The sequence below is a fragment of the Gopherus flavomarginatus genome, chromosome 1 (genome assembly GCF_025201925.1).
Source record: "Gopherus flavomarginatus isolate rGopFla2 chromosome 1, rGopFla2.mat.asm, whole genome shotgun sequence".
Lineage (NCBI taxonomy): Eukaryota > Metazoa > Chordata > Testudines > Testudinidae > Gopherus > Gopherus flavomarginatus.
Window position 1 is genome coordinate 177,729,123 of NC_066617.1, and position 27,535 is coordinate 177,756,657.

The 27,535-nt window shown below is 38.5% G+C and overlaps 1 protein-coding gene across 8 annotated transcripts in view; it reads left to right on the top strand.

The window, feature by feature from the left end:
• Nucleotides 1–27,535, top strand: part of EPHA6 (EPH receptor A6) — a 917,633-nt gene that overhangs the window by 628,029 nt on the left and 262,069 nt on the right. For 4 of the 8 annotated variants that reach the window (XM_050957100.1, XM_050957118.1, XM_050957110.1 and 1 more), the window contains exon 6: nucleotides 6,382–6,506. The exons of the other annotated variants lie outside the window; for them this stretch is intronic. In XM_050957100.1, the coding sequence (XP_050813057.1) occupies nucleotides 6,382–6,506 (125 nt within the window). The remainder of the gene's footprint in view (nucleotides 1–6,381; nucleotides 6,507–27,535) is intronic. 8 annotated transcript variants of the gene reach the window in all.

Here is a 27,535-nt window from a genome sequence, read left to right on the forward strand (position 1 = left end):
CAACAGGTTCTTCCTGAGAGGTAGTGTGACTAAATATATGGGATTTGGGCTGCCCAATTAGAGAACTGGGCTTTATTCCCAGCTCACGTGATCGCCCAGTGAGGTGCAGGATGTTGTTTAATATATATAATGCATATATAATTATCAACATCTGTCAGAAGTGAGTCAAGAACTCAGGTTTTCTTGATTCCCATTTATTTCTTATTTGTATTTGTGTTTGCTCCTGGATCTTGTCTTGCCCCTGAGAAGTGAAGGGGGTTTCCTACCTCATGTGTTTCACCTACAGGGGGTTAGGACTCCATTGGAGCGATGTGCATCTTCTTCAGCCTGGTCAGTGAGGGGCATGGCACAGATCTCTTTACTCTCCCCCTTGCTCCTACAGCTGCTTCATCAGCAGCTAGGCTTTCTGTTCCCTGTGATTCCCTATGCAATGTATGCTGCTCCTGCTGTTACAGGACATTAGGAGCCCAGCTTGAGAATGTTTGGGAATTTTGGAAAGATGCTACAATTATGCTCAGCAGTGCAGGCCAAAGATGGGAAATGGTGATTTTCAGCACCTTATAACTTAACCAGACCTGAATAAAGTATCATGGGATGATCAGAAGGCATATCTCTGGCCCCAGGGTTTTCCACCTGTGAATTTGAAAGGTCTGCTGCAATATAATAGAATAGAAATGTTAGTTTCTGAAAATGTGGTAAGAATCTTTTATAATGGAAATTGTTAGGCAACTTAAATATAAAGGTGACTGCCAGCTCCCCTTCTACTTGATCATACATTTCATATATATACAGAGAGAGATGATATACTGTATGCAGATTAACTTAGAAATTGTTTGTACTTATGCAGGTTCCCCATTGAATTTTGTAATATGTAAGAGTTCTGAAGGGTTACTAGAAGAAACTACTTTGCAAAGATTATTATAACAAACCTTAAAAGTACTATATTTAAAAAAGCCAAAGAGACTTTTGTAGATATTATGCACATTTATATCAATTGAAAAGAACTCTTTACAGACTCTCAAACATTGCGGAACAGAAAACTGGAAAATTAAAAAAATGGACTGAAGGGAAAAATAAAGCTTTAGAGATCTGTGTTATCTATACCCAAGAGAGAGGGGTCATAGGCAGAGGTGAAAGTAAGCCAGTACACCCTGATATGGCGTACCGGCAAGAACCAGTGGGCTCCCCAGGCCCTTTAAATTGTTGCCAAAGCCCCGCTGCCTCTACTGCCCTGGGCCCTTTAAATAGCCACTGGAACCCTGCTTCCAGAGCCCTGGGGTAGCAGCGGCAGCCGGGGGCTCCGGCAGCAGTTTAAAGGGCCCGGGGCAGTAGTGGCGGCCAACTCCTGGGCCCTTTAAACTGCTGCCGGAACCCCCAGCTACCACTGCTACCCTAGCAGGGAAAGGGGAGGCCACTTACTGGTACTGGCCAGGCTGGGGCTGGCTGTAATCCCCCCCATCCCCGCCCCTTCTGCCTGAGGCCCTCCCCTTCCAGGGGCCAGAGCCGGCCCCAACCCAGCCCCGTACTGTTAAGTCCCTATTTCTACTTTCACCCCGGTCATAGGTAACTGAAACAACCCATAAGGATATGAGTCCGTGGAGAGGTGGCAAGCCCCAATATCTTACAAACAAATCCATTGAAGGAATATTCTCCATCTTCCATGTACTCCATAAGAAAGTGGATAAAAAACCTTAAAAATAATGCATTTTACAACAAAATAAATTTGCTCTGAAATAAAGAACAAATACTCATTAACACTGTGCCAAAGGGAAATTATGAAGAAATTAATACAGAAAGAATGAAAAATCTAGCAACATAGAAGATGACTCACTGCAATTCAAGAAATCTATTACAGAAACAGGGAAATACAGAGACCAGATGGCACAAAGAAGCCTCCATACAAAGCAAAGAACAGCAATGAGTCCAAGATCTGGAAAGCATCCTTCAGCCCAGCACCATAGGCAAGAAGATGCAGCCATTAAACGGTGGGTTAAAAGACACATTAAGATGTTAAGCAAATTAATTTGGACTGCTTCATCAGGTAACTGAATTAAAAACTCTCCTACAGTACTGAATTTTAAAAGCCGAGCAAAAATAATTTTCCTTTGACTCATTAGAAATAAATAAAATAGGTTATAAATGACATACAGGATTCACCTGCCCTTAAATTTCCAAATTGTGAAGAATTACTTTTGATAAATAGACAAGATCCACCTATTATTTTGGAGTTTAATCAACCTCTCTTTTAGCTTTTCTAGAAAGGAGCAGCCCCTACAAGAAGTAGATTACTTTCTTGTAGAAAGTGTTATTTTTTGTTGACAACTAAAGAAATCATAATTGAACTGAACACATTGTTTTATCACTTGCTTTGGTTTGTTCTTTTTGGTTTTTTGGGTGGGGGGGTTTGTAGCATGAATTTATAACTGTGAGTTCTCTTTCCTGTCTAAATCATTGTGTCCCCTGAAAAACGGACAGAACCTTTATATGACAAATAGCAGTGTCATCTCTTTCTGAACTTATCAGAAACAGTTAATGCTGGCCTACTTGTTTATTTCGCTAAATGTAGTGATTTGAGGGATTAAAATTTTTGATGCTCAACACCCTAACTCAGGAATAAAGTACCACAGCAATATATGCAACTTAATACATTTCGATTTACAAGGCACAATGCTAGCAGTGCTCCAGATCAATAACGTACAAGCTCCATTGTCCAAGGTATAGAATTTTCAACATTGCAAGTCAGGACAAGCATTGGCTTGGGAGGGAGCTGAAGGCACTTTGTTTTCTTATTTTGCTACCGAGTTATTTCAAAGAGAGAAGGGATACACTGCTTCACACAGAACATTTGAGATGATAATCTCTTCAGCCAAGGCTGTGATTTGACACTCATTGGATGAAGCATAATAGTTACTGCAGTGAACTCAGGTTGAAAAGCAACACAAATTGCTGTATGAGTTTGGAAAGTAGACACCAAATAATGTTAAGAGTTTTTGCTCACAATTTGAGGGGCACATAGAGAAAAGTGTAATAGCAAAAGGCGAGGATGGCATCATCACAATAGTGTTTGCTGGCTTGTTTTCCTCTGTATAGTCCCTGTTCATTTCAGGCTGCTGCTTCCTTGTTGCAATAATAGCTAGATGTGTTGATCTTACCTTATAAATAATTGTATTGGGGTCAAATTCTGCACTTAAATACACATACACAATTGCCATTTTCATCAAGGGATTTATATGTTTATCTCTAGGGGAAAAAATAGACTTATATTGTGTTAATGTTTTCTACTGTGTATTTTAAAGAATTTGTTTAATGAATATTCATATGAGCCTTCTATTATCAGCATAATAGCTTGATAGGTTTTGTTTGCTTGCTTCTTGCTTGCATTGCCCTGTGCAAGGTAAAAGTATCATGGAGTCATGGCTGAGACTTCATAGATAAAGGTGTAAGGTAGTTTCCTTTCTAAACCCACTTTTGATCACCCTGCTTCACACAATTTTAAAAAGCCTAGTTGCAGCATGACATTTTGCATGCTTTTCATATATCAGAGGAGACACATTTTTGAACTGTGGAGAATAATTCTTCACAGGCAGACAAATGGACTCTGTATGTGACCTAACAGGTCTTTTCACACTGTTTATTTAGATATAGCTATTTAGATATAGACAGATAAAGATATATATAAGAGAAAGCTTCCTTTCTCCAAGGGAAAAAAACCCCAACCCCACTGGGTTTTGCTTTGTTTTGGTTCTGGGGTTTGTTGATTGTTTTTACTTTTTTAACGTCACTAAAGTATTTACATGAAAAGTAAACATATTTGAAAGTTTGTTACTAGAAACAGATTCTTATTTCAGTCTGTTAATGAGAAACTCTCTTTCCAAAGCTAAGAAGGGAAAGTGATTAAAAAATTATTTCTACTAGGCCAGTTAGAGGAGGAAGAACAAAGTTACAGATCTGTCACGAAGCCTAGAAGAGAGATATGATGGGTAGAACCATAAATGACTGAGGGGAGTATGTATGGAATTAATTGCCATTGGATATTGGAGAGATGGGTGAGTAAAGTTATGAATTATAAGGAGGCTTATTCAGTAGAGTCTAGCGGTCAATGGAAAATGAGCAGAAAATCTGATAATGTGGTTTTATGTAGAACTGGCCTGCTCATCTTTGTTTAATTTTTAGAGTGTTTAATTCATTATGTGGCTGTTTCTCATTTTCACAGTAGTATATGTGAAAGCTACTGATCAATACAGCAAACAGTTTATTATTGGTTAACGTACCTAAATTGATTGGACTGAAATAATTAAAACAGATCATTTTTCTTAGGTAAATTGAATTGGAATTGTTAAATAGCAAGATAAATAATTCAGTCATATTTCAAAAACTGCAGAAAAATCAGTTTCTTGACGATTAATTGAAGTTGAAGAATAGAACATTTTAAAAGACTCTGTCCTTCTGTCCAGCCGGCTCACCATCAGTAGAGTATGATTTTAGCACATAAGAATTGGTTCGGTCAAAACTCGCAATAATCTAGGGCCTACATTTTTAATAGTGACTAGTTATTTTGTGTTCCTAAGTTTTTGGTTGTCCAGTCTGGGACAACTTAAAGGGCCCTGATTTTCAGAGAGTGGATATTCAGTTCTTTCTGAAAAATGCATTTTAAGGCTTTGGTGATGTTGAATGCCCAATTTGGGTCATATTTGAAAAAGAGACCTAGGCACCAAAAGAAAGAAGTTGACAAAAGTGTTGTTGGTATATAGGGGAGTAGTAGGACCAACTGCTTAGCAAAGTGAGTTCTCAATTGTGTTTGTGTTTTACTTACAGAACTGCAAGCTTTTCATGTGGATGATATTTATGCGATTATGGCTGAGGAATAAATATGCTTACAAAATGAATCACATAGGATGTATTATGTTTCATATAATAACTTCTTTGTTGTGTTTCCCCCGGCTTCCATTTTTACAGTTGTTTTCCCTTCCTCTCTCTCCCTAGGAAAAGCTGCTGGGGTGGGGTTGGGGAAAATATCACAGTCCTGATTCCAGCTTTCCCAATACAGTTGAGAAAAAACATCTTGCATATTTTACGCATCAAACATTAATTACACTGTACTGTACTCCATTCACCCTTGGTCAGAGAACCCACCCTGTATATACAGGGCAAGTCAAATTTTGCTGCATTCGCCATATATAATGGGCTGCAAAACCTCATCGACCATACACTTACTCTCAATACTGGTCTGAACTCCCCCTCTACCAGGGGAAGGGCAGCTATGAGTTAAAGACCTTAAAGCTAAAATTATGAGGGGATCGATGTGACTAAAGGATACACATTGCATATGGAACATTAATTGTGAGTTTTTTCACTTTCAAAAGTGCTTTAGACAACTCTGATGTTCTAATAACGTTTTGCTAAATGAATATTTAATGATTTACAAATACATTTTATCTTGTTAATTTTACTGCATTTGAGTTTTGTGCAGAATATTTCTTACAATATATCTTTTTTCTGCAAGTCAGTAAATGAGTAAAATCTTTATATATGCTACACACATTTATTCTAGAACAAAAAATATAATCCCCTATAAAAACGTAGATTCATTTGTGTTATAGTCATAGGGAGAAAAAATGCATAAAATCAGTGTATTACAGTATGCTTGGTCATCCTGTGGATGACATAATCTCAGTTACCTACTAAAATGTACTAGGTTGGTTTTGGGGTTTTTTAAAATTTTGCTAACAAAACAGGAATTAATTGAAATTTTAAATTATTAATTTCTTTTGACCCAAAAATAAATTTGACCCAATTTATAAATTAAATCTAAAATGTACTTATTTTTTATGAAGAAATCTGGTGAATTCAATTCAGATTACTCTTAATTTATAGTTTATATCTTATATCTTGTTCTGCATTTGAAACTATGCCTTTAGTGATACCAGTGCAACCCAACTGCCTTCAGATTATGTGCTTGTGACATCATCAATAAATTTATGCAGGTGCAATTGACTTGAATGTAACAATTCTGTTGACGTAGCTGAAAGGACAGAATCTAGCACTTCTGTTAATTTTGTTGGTTCTGTAGTACTAACAAGAATAAAACAATAAAATCTATTTTTTTGTCTATAAGGCAGCAGGTATCACTTGGAGCAGATCTTTTGAATAAGATGTTGCCATTTCTCAGTCACTTCTCAAAAGTATACCCACACTTCAACAATGAAATTACTGATATGTACTTTCAACATTAACTCCAGGTTATAGTTGGACTGAGAATTTCCATCTGTCATACTCTTCTGCCTACAGGTCACCACTTGTCAGAATCCTAAGAAAGTAAAGTCAAAAAGAGATAAACAGTGTGCTTTCTCTTTAATCCTTAGTTATCCTTTTCCCTTTCAGCGCCCTCCTTGATAGGTATGGTAAGGAAGGACTGGGCTTCCCAAAACAGCATTGCCCTCTCATGGCAAGAGCCTGACTTTCCCAATGGAGCCATTCTGGACTACGAGATCAAGTACTATGAGAAAGTAGGTCTTACTTAGAACATCAACCAAATAAAACCCTACAGAGCAGCATGTTATATATTGAAATATCTTTATATTTTTTAAACTTGGAAACTTGTTCTCACTTTATTTATCCCATATACAATCATTAGGTTTAAGTGTTAGTTTTGTTTTGTACTGATCTATTTATGTTTTGATTTGTCGTTTTATGTGAGATATGAGAACTAGAAAAAAACAGATATGCACATCTCATGATGCCACATTAGTGAGGTTTATAAACACTGTTAAATGTATGGCCCCATTGATGTGGTTTCATGTATAGATTGCCATGATATTGTTGATATAATACAATTATGATAAATGTCATTGTGATTACATTTTTTGTGGTCTGACTTAGCAACAACCTGAGGCCAAATTACACAGTATATATGAACAGAGAATATTAGACTAAATACAATTGCATTGTTTTTAAGATTAGAAAGAGAGATGAGAACCACATAAGTGGTATTCATGTCAGAAGTCTGAACCCAAAATCTTCAAGCTCATTTGAGCAAAGGTGCACACACACTTCCCTCACTCCAGATGTAGATGTGCACATATGTAAGTACAAACTAGGGTCTGCTTTTGCTCACGTCCATTCTGTGCACATTTGCACGCCCCAGTTTGAAGGCCTCGCTACAGAATAAAAGTTTGTGGTAATTGGTACCTTCATGCTTTGAGAAACATCCAGGAGTTTTCAGGTATCAGCATCTCAACCTGCCAAACTAAGGAGATAATAGTATTTTCTTTTCCTTTTCTAAGAAGCACAAAGCAATGAATGGAAAGGAGAAAAGAGCCCTGAGGAGGAAGACAAAGCAGAGACAGGAAAAGGGAGTTATATTTTTACTTTGTAAATATCTGGGCTTCTTGTTTTTCAGTCTGAAAAGTTCTGAGGCTGCAGTTCTGTGCACAATTATGCTGTTTTATTAAAGCTAGAATTGAGAAAAGCCCAACAATTGATATTACTCAGATTGAAAAACAAATTATACTGTTTATCTTATTTGGTAAACAAACCAATGAGGCCTGGAAAATCCACAGAATCGAGGGATCCTCAAGGATCTATTACATAGCTTTTCCCATGTTGCTTCCGTCTTATGACTTGAGCTGGCACTTGTTTTATTTATCAACAATAAAAAAATCTGACTGAATTAGAAAGATAAATCTATTAAGAGACGTTTTGGTTCATTCCACAGATTGGCCATCAAAATTTTAGCAAGGATATTAAGTTTTAAGCACTATATTTACACAAACACATTGGTGGATTATACCCTGAAGACAATACAGTGTTACTGAGCAACTTGGCACAGGATTCCTCTTTAGTAGTGTCAGTAGGACACTAAAATCTAGCACTGCCTAAGGAAGTTGACCTTTGCACAGTAGAGTCACATGCTTCATAGTCCTAATAGGTATATATACCTCAAACAAATCCTGTCCAACCCCATATAGGAAGCACCATTTTCTTTTCTAGTCCTTCAGAATGCATCAGGGGTATTTTTCTACTATAAGCAATTCTTTCTTCTATACATGGTGGGTGGGAGGAGGATTAGTTGCTGGCGTATGGAGCAATTCTCCCAGTGGTTATTTTGCCCTTAGTGCCTTGTGATAGTCACTCGTACTGAATCAATAATTTTTTAACAAAGCACCTTGTGTCAATAGCTTACAGGAGACACTCTTTTGGCAGTACTAATTAGAAGGCAAACTGGGAGACAAGCAAGGGAAGCAACAACTGTAGAAAGATTGTTAAGGGGGAAAAAAAAGATACGTTACAACTTTCTCTGAAACATCAGGCATGTACCACTCTTGCAGGCCAGATTCTGGAAGGAGAACAGAATCATGTGCTGTACTCTGATACTGAAATAGGAAATTTGATTTTATGCCATATTAATGTCTTTGATGTAGCCATGTTAATGTTTTTATATAGAACCATTGCAATGTTATTTATATAACACTTCTGGAGTACATTAGGCTTTGCAGACATGATAACGAATGGATATAATGACCAAATGCAAAGCAAAATTGTATGCTGAAATGAAGAGGAAAGCCCCTACCCCAAAACCAGCAAATACAAATTTGGCCTTTACAAAAATCAATTTGTCTTGCCCTGAAACTCCACAGAGTACAGTTACTAAAACCCCAGAAGAGCAATATTACAGTAAAAGCTGTGTTCTCTGGCACTTTATCAACCAGAAAGCTCTATTAACTGGCATTTCTGATATTTCCCAATACAAATCTTCAGTCTAGTAACCGGGACTAATATACTGCCCAGGAGGTTATGCAATTGCACATTCTGCACTCTACTTTTATGCAAAAGAGACGGAAGTCAAGCAAGCAAGCTGATATCAGGGATTTATTCAAAAAAGCAGCTTCCAGTGTGCGTCATAGAGTCATTACAGATTCAGCCCAATCTCCTGCACCTTCTACATCTACAATGATAATTTATGTTGATAATGATGACCCTGAGGCACTGCAAGATTCTGAAGTGCCTTCTGATTCACCAGAAAAATATTAAATTATGTTCAGTATAGTTTTAGTGTTAAGTATATTGGTAGTGATCTGGGTGTATACCATACGCTGCCCATAGTGATATGTAGTGTCATAAGATAACCTAATGTATAGAAAACTTTACCTGTATATACCTAAGTGTGTCAAGAAACCAACCACTCTGCAGTGCAGTACTGCTACTGGATTGGTGAATACCTGTATACTGTACTACTGTATTTTATACTTTATTAATTTTATTGTATTCTAATTCTTTGAAATATGGTATTCCATTGGTAAAAATATAGCTCTCAGTTAACCGGAATATTTGATTAACCAGCATCCCCACACACACTCCCCCAACATGCTGGATAACAAAGTTTTTACTGTAGAAGGGAAGTTGAAAATCACAGAAGCTTCCCAGCAACATTTGGTTGTGGAAATATCAGCAGTCAAGTTCTCAGCAACCACTACAAGCCTGAAATGGGATCATTGTCATAAAGGTATAGAGACTGTGGAGATCTAACATAGCAATGTGAATGATGTTACCGCATGGACATCATTGTATTGTCAACTTTGAAAATTGTGGCCAGCATTCTGATTTATGCCTAGTTGGAGTCGGAAAAAGAGTTTGGTTATGGTATCTTACTGCCCAATTTACTGTGGGTCTCTCTTAAGTGGAAAGACACAGTTCTAAGACCTCAAAATAAGCCGGTCCATCAAACCTAAACTCAAGACAGCAGAGAAGTTTTGTACAATAAATATGAAGTTCTTACTATGCAAGGAAAAAAAAGTTTTAAGGAGGCAATAAAAATGCATATAGTGATGCATAGTTCCCAATCAATCTTCATGTGCCCCAGATATTGCTATAAAGACTACCGCAAATAAGAATGGAACAGATATTTCAGACTATTCTTAGGTTTTCTTTTCCTATATGGTATCCTATTTGCCTCCCATTCATATTAGAGGGAAGACTGGGTTTTTCCCCTACAGACATTGGAGAACTGAGTGCCTTCACTGAACACTCCTGTATTTGAAAGCAGCATCTAGAATATGAGTTCATCTGAATAACACTGTGTGAGATGATCGTTTAACTCTGTGAAACCCCGAGGATTTCAGCAGAATTATTAGATAATTTTTTATTCCTTTTAAAAATAACAATTTATGTTCCCTGAATCTTTCTTTGCTGATTTTTGGGAACAGGCCAGAGAGAAATTCTAGACCTCAATAGGGAGTTCTGCATTCATTTAACTATAGCCTCATCCCATGAACAAAACTTCTTGTCCCTCCCGTGCTTCTAAGATTGCTCAGAAGATATGGGAAGCTTTAGTACTGGGATCACAATGGAATTTTTCCTGTTGAGGCCAAACTCACATGTGGTCCAGGGGTTTTCACCTCCTCACAGCCTCTGAGAGGCACAATTGGATTGAAAGCAGTAAAATACAGAAGTTCACATAATGCTATTAAGATCACTGACTTGTCGCCACTTGCAGCCATTGTTCAGTGCAAGTAGAGGCTAAAAGAGCCAGTTCCCAGAGGTAAATGAGATCTGGGACTCTACTGTTGGACCTTTTTGAGAACTTAGCCTTATTGAGGGAACAAGAACAAACCATCCCATTGTGCAGAAAGAATAGCAAACATGGCAGGCGACCAGCTTGGCTTAACAATGAAATCTTCGGTGAGCTTAATCACAAAAAGGAAGCTTACAAGAAGTGGAAACTTGGACAGATGACTATGGAGGAGAATAAAAATATTGCTTGAGCATGCAAGGGTGTAATCAGAAAGGCCAAAGCACACTTGGAGTTGTAGCTCGCAAGGGACGTGAAGGGTAACAAGAAGGGTTTCTACAGGTATGTTATCAACAAGAAAAAGGCCAGGGAAAGTGTGGGACCCTTACTGAATGGGGGAGGCAACAGGGAAATGGTGACAGTAATACAAATGTGCAATAGTTTGATTTAGGTATGTGGCTGGTTCAATAAACGGTGTTTGTGTATAATAAATATGAAAGATATAGGGTAGTGAATATTATTCTTGTTAAGGATGGGTAGCCAGTTCAGCAAAAAGGGTCAGGCCCACACAAAGTTTTAGAGTGTAAACAATTTTCACATTATTATTTTTAAATCGTCTAAACTCTGCACTTCTTGGGTCTCAGTGGAACCAGAAGTGCCAACGTAGAGCATGTCTACACAGTGCAGCAGTGCTCACTAGTGGGCTGTAAATTCTATTGCCCACTAATGTGTTGTACTCTATGTAGACCCCAAAAGGTCTCCAATGCATGTTAACTGTAATATGTCTACATGGACAAGTGAATGTACCGCATGTTGGTGTGCTTTAGAATTCACATCTCACTGGTACACATTGCTGCATGCTGTGTAAGAGAACTATATTTCTGCTGCAGCCAGAAGTGGGAAACATAAATCTCATGAGATAACCCCTTTCTCATGAGAGTTCGAGTGTTTCTGCAGAGCCAAGAATTCTGAATAATTTGGATTAAGTACGTGAACTTTTGAACACTGATGTAAAATCAACCTCTAGACTTACTGCAGTTGACAATAGTTCAAGGAACTGATCAGCATTCTCACCACAAGCTTCATGAATGTTCCTTGCTTTTTCAGCATAAGGAAGCACTTCAAAACCACTGGCAAATAAACCACACCTTGAGAATTTTAAAAATAATTACTGCAAATGTGCTTTGGGAGATAAACCATTAAAACAAAATTGCCTAGCTGATTCTAGTATAGTGAGTGTGTTTAGTGGGCTTTCCAGTTTCCCTATTCTGCTGTTATTAATGTAGATCCTCAAGGGAAAAACTATAAGAGCTTAGATTCTCAAACGAGAAAAATCTAGGTCTCAGCACTGTTGCAAATGAGAGTGAATAATTATGAGGCCTCTCTGACCAGATATCATTTTCGCCTTTGGAAAAACCCAGAGACCTTACAGCAGCCATTATTAATGACACAGATATAATTACGATTAGGAGAAAAGAAATCTAGCCTCTAAATATCAATTACAGACAGCCCAGGGTTCTATCAGAGAGATTGTGCACTAGGTCTTCTCCATTAGCTGCCTCGGTTTGTTTGTCCTCCTAATGGGTTTCTTCAATTATTTAGAGCTAGCTTCTAAAACTTAGTATTTAATAATAAAGTGGTCCAGAGAGCTATTACTATTATCATTCCTGGTGAAGCAAAGATCTCAGTGAGAAATATTATGCTGTTTAAGCAATCCTATTGGATATTATTTAAGGAAAACATCACTCAGTGCTTGCTTTTCTAGTGTTCCCTTCTGTAATCAATACTTATTTTCTTTTTTTTTTAAATATGACAAAAGCACTGCACAACAGTAAGAGACATAAATGTAAAAAAAACTGCATGTAATACTTTTGAGTGGGTAATCCAAAAATAATGAGGAGTAATCAGCTCTTTACATTTGATTGTTATTCCAGTGTGTTTACCTTCCATTGGCAGATTTAAAAATGACTATGACTCTTTGATCATAACTTTTCGTAAGGGAATAAAAGTAATGAGCTATTTTACATTTCATTTCTGGAACTTTAAATTGAACCCATAAACCTAATAGACTAGACATTCAAATGTTTCACATCTAAAAACCAGTTGTTAGCCACAAGTGTGTTTCAGGCCCCTGCTCTAAAGATTTTGGATTGAAAAGTATATGCAAAGACAGGATACAAATCCATAAATACAGCATTACACAGCTAGTTCAGTACCTCAAAAATAGCAGATGATAGAAGTGGATTTCTAAGAAAAGTTGTGCTCAACTTCCATTCTACCCAAACAATGTTAAAAGCCCACACTTAAGAAAAAATAGTTTACAAATAATTTAGTAACACAGCAAGAATAATATAGTTAACTATACTCGTCAGCTGTTAGTGTGAAGAGTTCAGATAAATAGGTTAAAAAGTTAAAATATACATCAGCCTAGTGTCTTTCAGGTCACACTAAGGAACATAGGATGGAAAGGACATTTTGGATCTCTGTTAAAGATTTGACACATCAAATGCATAGAGGAGACTAATATAATCTTTTAAGCAACAGACTAATTGAACATACCAATTTAGACACTGCTGTATTGAGAATTAGTTTTTATTTATTTTCCTTTTGATATACAGGTGCATGGGCTAGTAGTGACAGAAACTCACCATCTTGAAAAATCAGGCCACTTATTTAGGCTCCTGAATATGGATTTAAGAGACTCATTCTGGATAGCCAAGTTTCAAAAATGCTGGCCTGTATTCACCAAAAAATGGTAAAATGTCAGTTCCAGAAAGTATAGAGTTAATTACGTAATGGCACAACTACCAAATAGTGATTATATACATAAGTATAATTTCTTTCCTTACAAATTAAATGCAGTGTTTGGAGACACCCACTATGTTGAAGACTGCTAAGTAATTAACCTAGGAACTGAATAAACTTACATAAAATAAGAACTATCCTGAACCTTGACCAAAATCTTTATCCTTGAACATAAACCATTTTGAAGACCAAAGCTGGTTCACTGTTTTAGTAAAGCACAATCAGTTTGTTGCCTCCAAAATCCTCCTGCCCCTGAAACTATCGTCATGGATTCATAGACAGAGGCCAGAAGAGGCAATTATGATCATTGGGTCTGATCTCCTGTATAACAGACAGTAGCATTTCACCCAGTAATTCGTATTATCCCCATAGCTTGTACTTATTTCCAGTTTTAATATTATGTCTTTGTCTAAACTAAAGCACGTTCTAGTATGTTACTTTCTCCTTGTGTAGTTTCCTGTAGACTTCGTTCAAGTTTCCTCTTAACTTTCTGTCCCCACCCCAACTCCATCTTTCTTTTCAGTTCCACTGTCCTAATCCAGCTCTCTTCATAAAGGCAACTCAATTTGTTTTAGTTTTTAAGTTCTCCCTTTTACCTTTAGCCCAGTGACACCATTTTCCGTTTCACTGTGCTTCTTTTTCTGGTTCATCTTCAAACTTCTCCAGTTTCATAGACCTAAATTCTGTATTTCCCCTAGGATAACCCTTTTTTTTCTGATATCCAAGTAGGGCCATTTTAGCATCTTGGTATTGTAAAATCAGCTGCTACCTTAAAAATCTCATAATTTCCAGATCTCACCCACCATCATGTGTGCACAGTGTGTTCTGGCGTACCAGTGACCTGAGGAAGTTGGAGTTTTGGAATATGCTGACATTATGATGTAAAAGAAAGCACTGTAGAAACAAAGATTAGAAAATAGGACTCACTGGGTCCAGTTGGTTAGAGCCAGCCAGAGGGCTAATTTATTAGAACAAAGAGTGGGGATCAGATTTTGGGACGTGAAAAGCACCTGGTTTATTTGGAGTGAGGGAGGCACAAGATTGGGAAGCTGCGCAAGGTGAGACAAGATCTCAGAAGATAAACTGATAAAACATCCTGACTTATCCATACCCATAAGAACGGCCGTACCGGGTCAGACCAAAGGTCCATCTAGCCCAGTATCTGTCTACCGACAGTGGCCAATGCCAGGTGCCCCGGAGGGAGTGAACGTAACAGGTAATGATCAAGTGATCTCTCTCCTGCCATGTATCTCCATCCTCTGACGAATAGAGGCTAGGGACACCATTCTTTACCCATCCTGGCTAATAGCCATTTATGGACTTAACCACCATGAATTTATCCAGTTCTCTTTTAAACACTGTTATAGTCCTAGCCTTCACAACCTTCTCAGGTGAGGAGTTCCACAAGTTGACTGTGCGCTGTGTGAAGAAGAACTTCCTTTTATTTGTTTTAAACCTGCTGCCTATTCATTTCATTTGGTGACCCCTAGTTTTTGTATTATGTGAATAAGTAAATAACTTTTCCTTATCCACTTTCTCCACATCACTCATGATTTTATATACATCTATCATATCCCCCCTTAGTCTCCTCTTTTCCAAGCTGAAGAGTCCTAGCCTCTTTAATCTTTCCTCATATGGGACCCTCTCCAAACCTCTAATCATTTTAGTTGCCCTTTTCTGAACCTTTTCTAGTGCTAGAATATCTTTTCTGAGGTGAGGAGACCACATCTGTACACAGTATTCAAGATGTGGGCATACCATGGATTTATATAAGGGCAATAATATATTCTCAGTCTTATTCTCCATCCCCTTTTTAATGATTCCTTACATCCTGTTTGCTTTTTTGATCGCCTCTGCATACTGCATGGACATCTTCAGAGAACTATCTATGATGACTCCAAGATCTTTTTCCTGACTCGTTGTAGCTAAATTAGCCCCCATCATATTGTATGCATAGATGGGGTTATTTTTTCCAATGTGCATTACTTTACATTTATCCACATTAAATTTCATTTGTCATTTTGTTGCCCAATCACTTAGTTTTGTGAGATCTTTTTGAAGTTCTTCACAATCTGCTTTGGTCTTAACTATCTCGAGTAGTTTAGTATCATCTGCAAACTTTGCCACCTGACTGTTTACTCCTTTCTCCAGATCATTTATGAATAAATTGAATAGGATTGGTCCTAGGACTGACCCTTGGGGAACACCACTAGTTACCCCTCTCCGTTCTGAGAATTTACCATTAATTCCTACCCTTTGTTCTCTGTCTTTTAACCAGTTCTCAATCCATGAAAGGACCTTCCCTTTTATCCTATGTCAGCTTAATTTACGTAGGAGCCTTTGGTGCGGGACCTTGTCAAAGACTTTCTGGAAATCTAAGTACACTATGTCCACTGGATACCCCTTGTCCACATGTTTGTTGACCCCTTCAAAGAACTCTAATAGATTAGTAAGACACGATTTCCCTTTACAGAAACCATGTTGACTATTGCTCAACAGTTTATGTTTTTCTATGTATCTGACAATTTTATTCTTAACTATTGTTTTGACTAATTTGCCCAGTACCGACTTTAGACTTACTGGTCTATAATTGCCAGGATCGCCTCTAGAGCCTTTTTAAATATTGGCGTTACATTAGCTAACTTCCAGTCATTGGGTACAGAAGCCGATTTAAAGGACAGTTTACAAACCTTAGTTAATAGTTCCGCAGCTTCACATTTGAGTTCTTTCAGAACTCTTGGGTGAATGCCATCTGGTCCCGGTGACTTGTTAATGTTAAGTTTATCAATTAATTCCAAAACCTCCTCTAGTGACACTTCAATCTGTTACAGTTCCTCAGATTTGCCACCTACAAAAGCCAGCTCAGGTTTGGGAATCTCCCTAACATCCTCAGCTGTGAAGACTGAAGCAAAGAATCCATTTAGTTTCTCAGCAATGGCTTTATCGTCTTTAAGCGCTTCTTTTGTATTTCGATCATCAAGGGGCCCCACTGGTTGTTTAGCAGGCTTCCTGCTTCTGATGCACTTAAAAAGCATTTTGTTATTACCTTTGGAGTTTTTGGCTAGCCGTTCTTCAAACTCCTCTTTGGCTTGTCTTATTTTTCACTCTTGCACTTAATTTGGCAGTGTTTATGCTCCTTTCTATTTGCCTCACTAAGATTTGACTTCCACTTTTTAAAGGAAGTCTTTTTATTTCTCACTGCTTCTTTTACCCAATCAAGTCTCTTCATTGTCTGAGGTGTGCCTGTTATTCTAATACTTACTATCAAGAAACTAGAACCATTGTCATCCCAAGCATTTTCTCCGAGTTTCCCCCAGTTCTTCCCTTCAGTTATATTACTACTTCACTAGATTGGACGTACCGAGAGAACAGTGGCCAGAGACCCCTGTTCTCCTGAATCTAGTTTTGCAGCCACGAACTCCCCCTCATATAGGACAAATTGTTATCGTTTCATCCTGTAATATTTTTCACACTCAGTAACAGATTAGATAACTACATGAACCCAGGCCACATCTTAGATTAAGCAGTGGTGCCAAAACAAATGTACTAAGCCCGAAGCCTTTTCTTTCATATCCAAAACAATCACACAGTGGGCTGAGGATATAGGACTCAGAAAGGAAAGATGAGATCTTCCAGAGTGAGTCATTCCCTTTTCAGTGTAACAAAATGAAACATTTTATAGCACCACATATTTTTAAATAAAAGAATAGACCTGTTCAGTTATTTTTGTTAGTACAAGATTATGCATTAAATAGGGTTTCACCTTTAAAGGCTTGGTTTGGTTAAACAACTCAAGCACTGAGGAAAGCTGCTGACTCAGTATAATTAAAGAACTCTCATGTAATTCTGTTATGATTGTCTTATTTAAATCAGGAAAGCTAATGCTTTAAAGAGCTAGTGTATAGAAAACTCTCTCTTGGAAAGATTTTATTTTATTTTATTTTACTTATTTTAAAATGCATTGATATTAATAGTTTCAAAGTGCCCTTTCTCAATGTTCTTGTCACAGAGGCTGAGTTAACAACCTATTATTATGTACTCCTCCCTGAGTTGTTACTAGCTTTATGGTCTTTTACAGGAATACACCTGCTTCTCATAAAAACATTTATGTTGCTGCAGAAATTGATGCCTCCTGTATTTGCAGTGACCGTGTACAAACTACATTGATTTTAAACCTTGAGAAAAAAAAGGATTTCTAAATAAAATGATGGTGTCTCCCTTTAAACACCACCACAACTACTAGTCTGTTATAGCATTGTAGTAGCCATGCTGCTGAACTAATAGTTAAGGAGGCACTTCCACTTTAAAAATCTGATTTCATGTATGTATAAGTTTCCTAAAAACAATTCTTTCATCTGAAGTTTTCCATACTTGTGCTCAGCTCAAAGTTGTTTTCTCTGAGTTTCATAAGATTCAGATGAGGCACTTTTTAGTTTTATAAACACACAAAACCTTGGATTCCCTGCTTTAAAAGAAAAAAAATCAGGGTTTGGTCTGGTTTTGTAGAGAGGAAGTTGGGGGGTTGTTCTTTTAAACACAAACTTAACTAACTTTAAAGTGGCTTATTTTTCAAGCTTCACATTTGCTGAATAAACTTACTCCTTTAAGGAGAAAAAAATCCTTTGAGATGTCTGAAGAAACTTAGTTTATCAATAATGAGTCAAATTTATCAGTGATGTAACTCCAGATGCACAGTGGAGTTACACCAGGGTTGAATTTGGCCCTGTGAAGCTAACCGAATTAGAAAATCATGCATTAGATATCTACTGTGTGTGATGATTTACTGGTTTGTAAATAATGTATTGAGATTTGTGTAGCTAGAGGTGTCTGCCTAGTGAAATGCCCTAAATTGAATCTCTCAGGGCCCTCCCTGCATATTGGTCAGAATCTATCCTTCTGAACTCCCTTACTATATTTATTGGAATGATTGCACATTAAATTCAAACTTCAGTCATTCTAGGAATTTGTGCTGTATACCCTGCAAAGCATATAAACTTCGAAACCACTAGCAAGAACTCTGGAAGAAATTCTCTTAGTGCCCTCATATCATTTTAAGATGACATCAGAAGAAGCCACCTTTGCCCATACATTTCAGATTTTGTATACATTACATGTGGGGCCATGCAGCTAAGATCTCTGTGATAATGGACAAAATATCAGTTAAACACAGAAAAGAACTACTAGACTAGATAACCTACCTGTCAATGCAGGAATTCTTCATAATGTATAAAAGCAACAAGAAGTCCAGTGGCACCTTAAAGACTAACAGATTTATTTGGGCCTAAGCTTTCATGGGTCAAAAACCTCACTTCTTCTGATCCATGGAGTGAAAATTACAGAAACAGGCATACATATATATTGGCACATGAAAAGAAGGGAGTTACCTTACGACTTGTTTTGTCCAGTCTAGTTTTAGATGTCACAAAAGACTGGGCTTCCATATTTTCTTTTTGGAGATTATTCCAGAGCGAAACAAGAAGTTTTTGCTGATATTTAGCCTAAATTTTACTTCTCATTACTTTTCACTGTCCTATATAATTCTTCTCCTTGTTATCTTCACCAGTCTTAGCAAGACAGGAGATAATATAATATAGGACCACAGTTTATATCGGTGGTTAGCACAATCTATGCAACCTGGTAGATTAACTTTTTGCTTTATATTTCAGAGATAGTGACTCACGGTTATACCCACAAGTTGTTGAAATGTATATTAAATTTTTTCAACATTATCCTAGAGTAGCAGTTTCTACTTTTCTATGTAAAGGAAGATGTCTGAGCTAAATCATTTCACATTCAAAAAAACAATGTTAAAAATGAAATCACATAAAAACCATGGGGACAGATTTTTCTCTATTACAGCATGTAAATCTGGAACAATTCCATTTGCATCAATGGAGTTACTCTGAATTTACATCAGCTTAACTCAAAATAATTGGGCCTATGATATCAATAAAAGTACTTGGTTCTGGCTGTTTAAGTAGCCAATTTAAAAGAGAGTTAACTTGGTATGCTCTACTCAATTCAGAGTTCTCTTCTATGTGTTTATGAACCATCAGAAAGTAGCCAGCTTAGCTTTAATTATATCTTGGTGATAGATAATATTGTAGCACTAGGGAGCTTCTCCATAGCTTAGCAGGTAGGAATAGTCTCTCTGGCAAAGGAAAACAAGAACGTATTCATAAATCTGCAGTGCTGAAAAAGTAAAAAGGTTATATTGGTGTGGATGTTTAAAGACAGACAACTAATGATCTCCAAAGCAGCCCAGTCATTCTCACATGTCCTCCCACCTTGAAAGCCTAGAATTATTAAAAGGGAGTGAAATGAGGTCTATATCACAGAATGTCTTTGAAGCAATATAACATTTTTCAAAAAGGCAGGCATAGAAATGCACACAGTATATAGAGCAGCTAAAATTCTTTGTCACAGCTGTAGAGTAATGGGATCCTGAAAACTGGTACAGTAATAGAGATGGGTTCAAAATCCTCAATCCAACCACTCATGAACGTTGTGGGGATTCAGAAATCAGACAAGCATCTACAGATGCACAAATGAAACAAGTTACACTTGCCATAGGCACCAATCGAATATTCTGACTTTTGTGCATCTCTCACTTACTTTTGTGGTATTTTGTAATTTCTTCGCATTGATACCTATTTGAATATTAACAGTATACATGGAATTGTGCCCTCACATTAAAACTATGATGCTTTTGTACGTCAGACTACAGTACCTGCTATATCACAACCACCATTTTGGATTCCTTCCTCTGAAGAGTGAATCTTCATTGTTATATTGAAAGTTTGGTAATAGTTTTAAATGCTTACTTACATTTAAAATGTCTCCTGATTGAGGTTGAAATAAAGAAACTGAAAACTTGTTACACCCTGCCATGTGGGAATGCATCAGTTTATATACACAGCATTATTATAATTACATGAATTGATATTGCTAGTAGGCTAACGTAAGTTAGAAGGTTCCCATCTGTTTGTCACAGCAATTTAGAGAACTGTCTGCTATTTGGCTTGGAGCATTTTTAAAAGTTACTTGAGCTATCCTTTTTTGTTATCTTCCTTCTAGGATTTTTCATTTGCAATTTGAAAAATTTATTAACCAGTGACCTACTTTCCATCTTTACCTAGAAGTGCTATGTCTATAAAGCACAATATTATGTGGGTTTTGTCTCAGGTGTGCTGCTGAAAAACTTGCTGAAAAGATAAACCAAAAACGGTTAGGAAAGTGTTAAAAGTAGACAGGGAAATATTTGAGTCATAACATTAAGATTTTTTTTTTCTGAATTGTATCAGACTTCCCAAAAAACTCTACATTGTGATGAAATGTGGCATAAAGATATTACAAGGGGGCTGGTTTCTCTTTCAGGAAGTTGGGGTAAAATAAACTGGGTTCATTATGGGAAGTTAGCTTCAACTGCAGCTATGGAACAGCCACCACTGTGTTGTAATAAAGTATCTTAAGTATTACTGTCTGTCATGCTAAAAACTAATTCGATCCCTCCAGTGCTTTGATGAAACTTTGGTTTAAGTACTTATTGTTCTCAACTCAGAATTTACTCCAAAATAATGAGTTTCACACTCTCAGTAATAGGTTCAAAATCTCCATGCACGTATCTTCTTTTTGGTGGTTCTCTGGAAATTTAAGAGTTCACAAGTGCTTTATAAGCAACTCCTCTGTCAGCTTTCCTTCTCTTCAGTATTAAACTATCCTTCTGTCTCATTTTTGCAATCAAGCAGTACATGTGTATAAAAATGTAGTGCTGACACCTGAGAACTCTTATTCATTCTTGTTCTCCCACAGGAGTCAGTTGAGGTGTCCACCAGAGTAAGTGTTGGTAGGATTGCACCCAAATAGCAGTGAGGGGCTGGGGAGCAGGGCCAGCTTTAGTAAGTGCGGGGCCCAATTTCAACATTTTTAACGGGGCCCCGGCACAGATGACTTAAAAAAAAATAACACGTACAAAAAACCCTTTCATTTCTTCCATGTATTATTTACTTTCCATAACTATATAAATAATAACAAAATTATATATTATGTACATTGCATAATGTATGCGGATGCATGTTAACCCCACCTAAAGTTCTTGACGTCCCCCCCCCCAGGACCCCTGCCCCATCCACCCCGCTTCCCCGTCCCCTGACTTCTCCCTGCCGCCCCATCCAACCCCTCCTTTCATTCCTGGGACCCCTGCCCCATCCAGCCACCCCTTCTCTCTGTCCCTGACTACCCCTGGGACCCTTCCCCTAACTGCCCCCCACTGCCCCATCCAACCCTTGCTCCTTCCTGACTGCCACCCCGGGACCCCTACCCCCATTCAATCCCCCTATTCCCGCCCTCTGATTGCCCCAACCCCTATCCATCCCCTCACAACACCCCAAACTCACCTGCCCTCTTCCAACACCCCCTCCCTGCTCCCTGCCCCCTTACCGTGCTGCCTAGAGCTGCTCGGCTGGCTCCGGGTCCGGGCTGGAGCTGTTCAGCCGGGACCAGGACCAGTGCCATTGGCGCCGGGCTGGAGCCAGCACCATGGGGCCTGAGCCAGGCTGGGCTGGAGCCGCTCGGCTGGGACCGGCACCGCAGGGCCCGAGCCAGCTCTGCTCGGTCAGGGCCAGGACTGGACTGGGACTTGGGTCATTCGGCCAGGGCCAGGCCAGGGCCAGGGGTCCAGGCAGGAGGGAGCCACTCAGCCGGGGCGGACTGGGCCGCACTGCACCTCTCTGGAGTCCTCCTCGCACCTCCCCCCCCGCCCCAGCTTACCTGCCCCTGCTTGTTTCCAGGCTTCCCGCGAACATCTGATTCGCGGGAAGCAGGAGAGGGGGAGGAGAAGGGGGCAGAGCATTCAGGGGAGAAGAGGGAAGTGAGCTGGGGCCGGGGGTGGGGTAGACAGCTGCGGGGCCCGATTCAGAGGAATCGATTGAATCAGCCTAAAGCCGGCCCTGCTGGGGGGTGAGGGAAGAACAGATCTGTGCAATAGTTAATTTAACAAAGCACATGATTTGCGTTAAAATCTCTTTATTGACTTTTATGTTGTATTCCAAGATAAAGACGAGACAGGAGAACCCACCTACAGAGTACATAGAATCATAGGGTTCGAAGGGACCTCAGGAGATCGTCCAGTCCAGCCCCCTACTCAAAGCAGGACAAATCCCCAGACAGTTTTGTTTTTTTTTACCCCAGATCCCTTAGTGGTCCCCTCAAGGATTGAACTCACAACCCTGGGTTTAACAGGCCAAAAGACACAATAGTGTTTCCTACTGCCTGTTGGACTCCATGTTAGGTCATGTGAACTTGTCAGTGCTTCTATTTCATAGAGTCACAGGACTGGAAGGGACCTCGAGAGGTTATCTAGTGCAGTCCCTTGCACTCATGGCAGGACTAAGTATTATCTAGACCATCCCTGATAGGTGTTTGTCTAACCTGCTCTTAAAAATCTCCAATGATGGAGATTCCACAGCCTCCCTAGGCAATTTATTCTGGTGCTTAACCATCCTGACAGCTAGAAACCTCCTTTGCTGCAATTTAAGCCCATTGCTTCTTGTTCTATCCTCAGAGGTTAAGAAGAACAATTTTTCTCTCTCCTTCTTGTAACAATCTTTTATGTACTTGAAAACTGTTGAAAACCATCATGTTCCTTTTCTGTCTTCTCTTTTCCAGACTGTACAGACCCAATTTTTTCAATCTTCCCTCATAGGTCATGTTTTCTAGACCTTTAATCATTTTTTTTTGCTCTTCTCCAGACTTTCTCCAATTTGTCCACATCCTTCCTGAAATGTGGTACCCAGAACTGGACACAATATTCCAGTTGAGGCCTGATCAGCATGGAATAGAGGAGAAGAATTACTTCTCATGTCTTGCTTACAACACTCCTGCTAATACATGCCAGAATGATGTTCGCTTTTTTTGCAACAGTGTTACACCGTTAACTCGTATGTAGCTTGTTGTCCACTATGACCTCCAGATCCCTTTCCACAGTACTTATTCCTAAGCAGTCATTTCCCATTTTGTATGTGTGCAACTGATTGTTCCTTTCTAAATGGAGTACTTTGCATCTGTCCTTCTTGAATTTCATCCTATTTACTTCAGACTGTTTCTCCAATTTGTCCAGATCATTTTGAATTTTAATCCTATCCTCCAAAGCACTTGCAAACCCTCCAACTTGGTATCATCTGCAAACTTTATGACTGTATTCTCTATACCATTTATCTAAACCATTGATGAAGATATTGAACAGAAATGGAGCCAGAACTGATCCCTGCGGGACCCCACTCATTATGCCCTTCCAGCATAACTATGAACCACTGATACCTACTCTCTGGGAACGGTTTTCCAACCACTTATGAACCCACCTTATAGTAGCTCCATCTAGGTTGCAGTTCCCTAGTTCGTTTATTATAAGATCATGTGAGACAGTATCAAAAGCCTTACTAAAGTCAAGATATACCATGTCTACAGTTTCCCCCCATCCACAAGGCTTGTTACCCTGTCAAAGAAAGAGATAAGTTTGGTTTGACATTATTTTTTCTTGACAAATACATGCGACTGTTATTTATCACCTTATTATCTTCTAGATGTTTGCAAATTGATTGCTTAATTATTTCCTCCATTATCTTTCCGGGCACAGAAGTTAAACTGACTCGTCTGTAATTCCCTGGATTGTCCCTTTTCCCCTTTTTATAGATGGGCACTATATTTTCCTTTTTCCAGTCTTCTGGAATCTCTCCTGTCTGCCGTGACTTTTCAGAGATAATCACTAATGGCTCAGATATCTTCTCAGTCAGCTCTTTGAGTATTCTGGGATGCATTTCATCAGGCCCTGGTGAATTAAAGACATCTAACTAATTTTTAACTTGTTCTTTCCCTATTTTAGCCTCTGAGCCTGCCTCATTTTCATTGGCATTCACTATGTTAGACATCCAATCACCACCAACCTTCTTGGTGAAAACTGAAACAAAGAAGTCATTAAGCACCTCTGCCATTTTCATATTTTCTGTTATTGTTTTTCCCCTTCATTGAGTAACTGGCCTGCCTTGTCACTGGTCTTTCTTTTGCTTCTAATGTAGTTGAATTTATATATTTATGCAGTACTATCTCATATTAGGAATTCAGTGTTGCAAGGAAAGCAGCACTGCAGTTCCTCTATGAAAAGTGGGAAATTGTTAACTAATTCATTTGATTGCTATAAGGGTTTTATGGTGGTGGTCCCTTACTTCTAGCCAGAAGAAAAATGTGTATGTGTGCGCGTGTGCGTGCATTTTAAAAAGGCAAATTGGAGGACGTCAAGGGACTATGAAGCTGGTCTCCAGCAGAAGGAGCTCACTCCATTTTAAGAGTTATGTTTGGCAAATTAGTGGCTTAGGAGTTCAGTATGTGTTAGGAGTTTGCTCTAATGCACGTTCAGTTGAAAGATTTCAGCTGCATACCTTTTTGTCCATAGGTTTAGATTTTTTTGAAGAGGGGCTAATTTCATGTGATTGATGTTATTGAAACTCAATACATTTTCTGTGATCTTAAATTAAAGGTTCCCAATTTTGATATTTATAATGGACTCCCCAACTTCTTCCGTTCTTTCTCTCTTCCCTATATCTATGAGTCTATAATTCACAACCTCTGTGCTTCAACTTTACTGTACCACTGTTGCTAAATAAAATAAATGGAGAGGAAAGAAAGAGAACTCACAATTGCCTATCTATTTGCTTTTTTATTACATTAGGGAACGGTCAGTGTAGTGTAGTACATTAATCCCCCTCTTAAAATGATCACTACATCCACCTCCTGTATCTGGTAATTAATTTTTTCTTATTCAATTTTCACAAATAGAACAATGAAATGCAAACAACTATAATACAATAAAGGAATAAAACATCAGAAAAGTAAGTCAGGCAACTTTGCAAACAAATGAAAATGGAAAATTTACCCCAAGATCTCACAGTAAGGAGTAAATTGAATAAAATATTGATTTTTGCATCTTAATTTCTGAAGTGATAAAACCTTTTAGGTGAGAATGTTGACAAAGTGTGCTGTAGGACATATAGACATTATCCACAGGACATTATGTATGTAAAGTTAACTATCCTTATATTCAGAATTCATTGAAATGAACAGGAACTCTGGTCAGCCCTCTGCTGTTAAATAATCTTATTTGATATTCTGCTAGTAAAACAACCGAGGTGATAGGTTGTTTTCAACAGAATTCTTCTTTCTGCTGTTTGGCTGTATATGTGAACTCTTCATAGGACAGTGTTCAAATTAATAACGCAAAATGTAACGTAAGTGACTCTTCCACCAAGGATAGTACAGTTCTGACCTGTAGTTTATCTTTTCTACACTACAAGCCTGGTGACATGTCTCTGAGGACTCACAAATTCTGTAGTCCTTGGTTCCTTACTGATAAATTTTAGAAACCATGTCCGAGATGATTTGTAGGTAAAAAAAACACCGTCTGAGTAAAGATTGATTTGTGGTCTTTGTAACTGAGGCAATGCTAATTTGAAGCCAGGAATGGCACCTAAAGTCATACTGGGGTTCTGCCGTTGTAGCAGGCTGTTGTTTCGGCTTCGTGGTGTCACATATGGTTGGTTCGGCTGAATCAATGTTGCCAACTCTCATGAATTTTATCAGCAGAGTCCTGTGGCACCTTATAGACGTATTAGAGCATGAGCTTTCATGGGTGAATACCAATCCAACAAAGTGGGTATTCACCCACAAAAGCTCATGCTCCAATATGTCTGTTAGTCTATAAGGTGCTACAGGACTCTTCGCTGCTTTTACAGATCCAGACTAACATTGCTACCCCTCCGATAAATGATTTTTATCGTGACTCTCATGATAATTGGTGTTATGCTTAAAACCACAGCTCCTGCAGTCTTGTAAGTGTGATAATCTGAGCTTTCAGTTAAAGAAAAATATTTTTAGCCCTCATGGGTGCAGAAAAAAGTATGAAAACACAACCTCCAGGCTTTAAAAACTGGAAGGCAAACAAACGAACCTCAAATGATTTTTGTTTGATTTTGTTTTTTAGTCTCAGGTTTTTATAAACCGTTCTCATGATTTAGGGTGCTTGATTCAGATGTTGAGACTGGCAATACTGCTAACGTCTCTGACTTTTTGGCCAAACTTAACAGCAGTCTTTAAAATGTTGATTCAAAAGTTTTCTTTAGTAAATATTTTAAATTAGAAAAGACGCATGGCTAGAATATTTTATGGGTGTTGGAGACGAGGGATTTAATATGCAGACTAGCCTAGCATTTTCAAGACACATTCCCCAACCCCTTTACTGTATTCTGATTCCAGATTTTCCATAACCGATGTATTCCTCCCAGTGTGATCACCTTGTCAATGTGATTTATAATATCTTATCTAATGTCCTTATACCCTGTTTTCTTTTTGGCCCTCCATATTATTTAACCTTTAATAACACACGCTCTCTCACTTTATCCACGTCATTCATTGTGCTGGTGAGATTTCAAGCACCTTTGGAGTCACCCTGTCCCCTCCTCTCTCCATTTTATGTTCTCCTGTTCATGGCTTACTTCACTTCACCTCAGCCTTTCCTGGTACATAATCCAATTAAAGTGATGTTTGGCTGGGTTCTGACCTCTTGTATTTTCTTTAGATTGGTTATCCATTCTACCCCTTTCCTGTTGACAGCTTTGCTTACCTATGGAAAGAGTGATGAACTGACTGACAGACAATCAAAATATAAAAGTACTGAATGGCCAAAGTGGTAAAGCACACTTCAATATTTCAGGCACCTAAATGGTTATAGCTCAGATTAGTGACAGATATTAGAACAAAACCAAACAAAAATAAAAAAATACACGTGTGGTGGCTTTTACCATCAAACTTTGCTGGTCTCTTCTCCTGAAGCGACACCAAAGAAAATTTCAGCTTCTCCTGACTTCCTGCTTTCTCCTGGTAGACTTTCTAACTAGCTCAAGACTCTTCTGTCTTTCAAGTACCTTTGCTTCCTGTGGGCATGGTTACAATTCTGGTAGTGTTAACTACACCTCTGCCCTCTCCAGGGTCTCCTCCAGGGCACCCCTTTAGTTCTCTGGCTTCTAGCCATTACCTGTCTGTGAACAAGGACCCAAATCTCTATCCCTCCAGACCAAAAATTTGGGGTTGCAGTTCCCCTTCAATTGTCTGTGAGTATCCCAGCAAGTCTGACATTAGTCTAACACCTGCAGTTTGCACTCTCTCCAGGGACAGTGA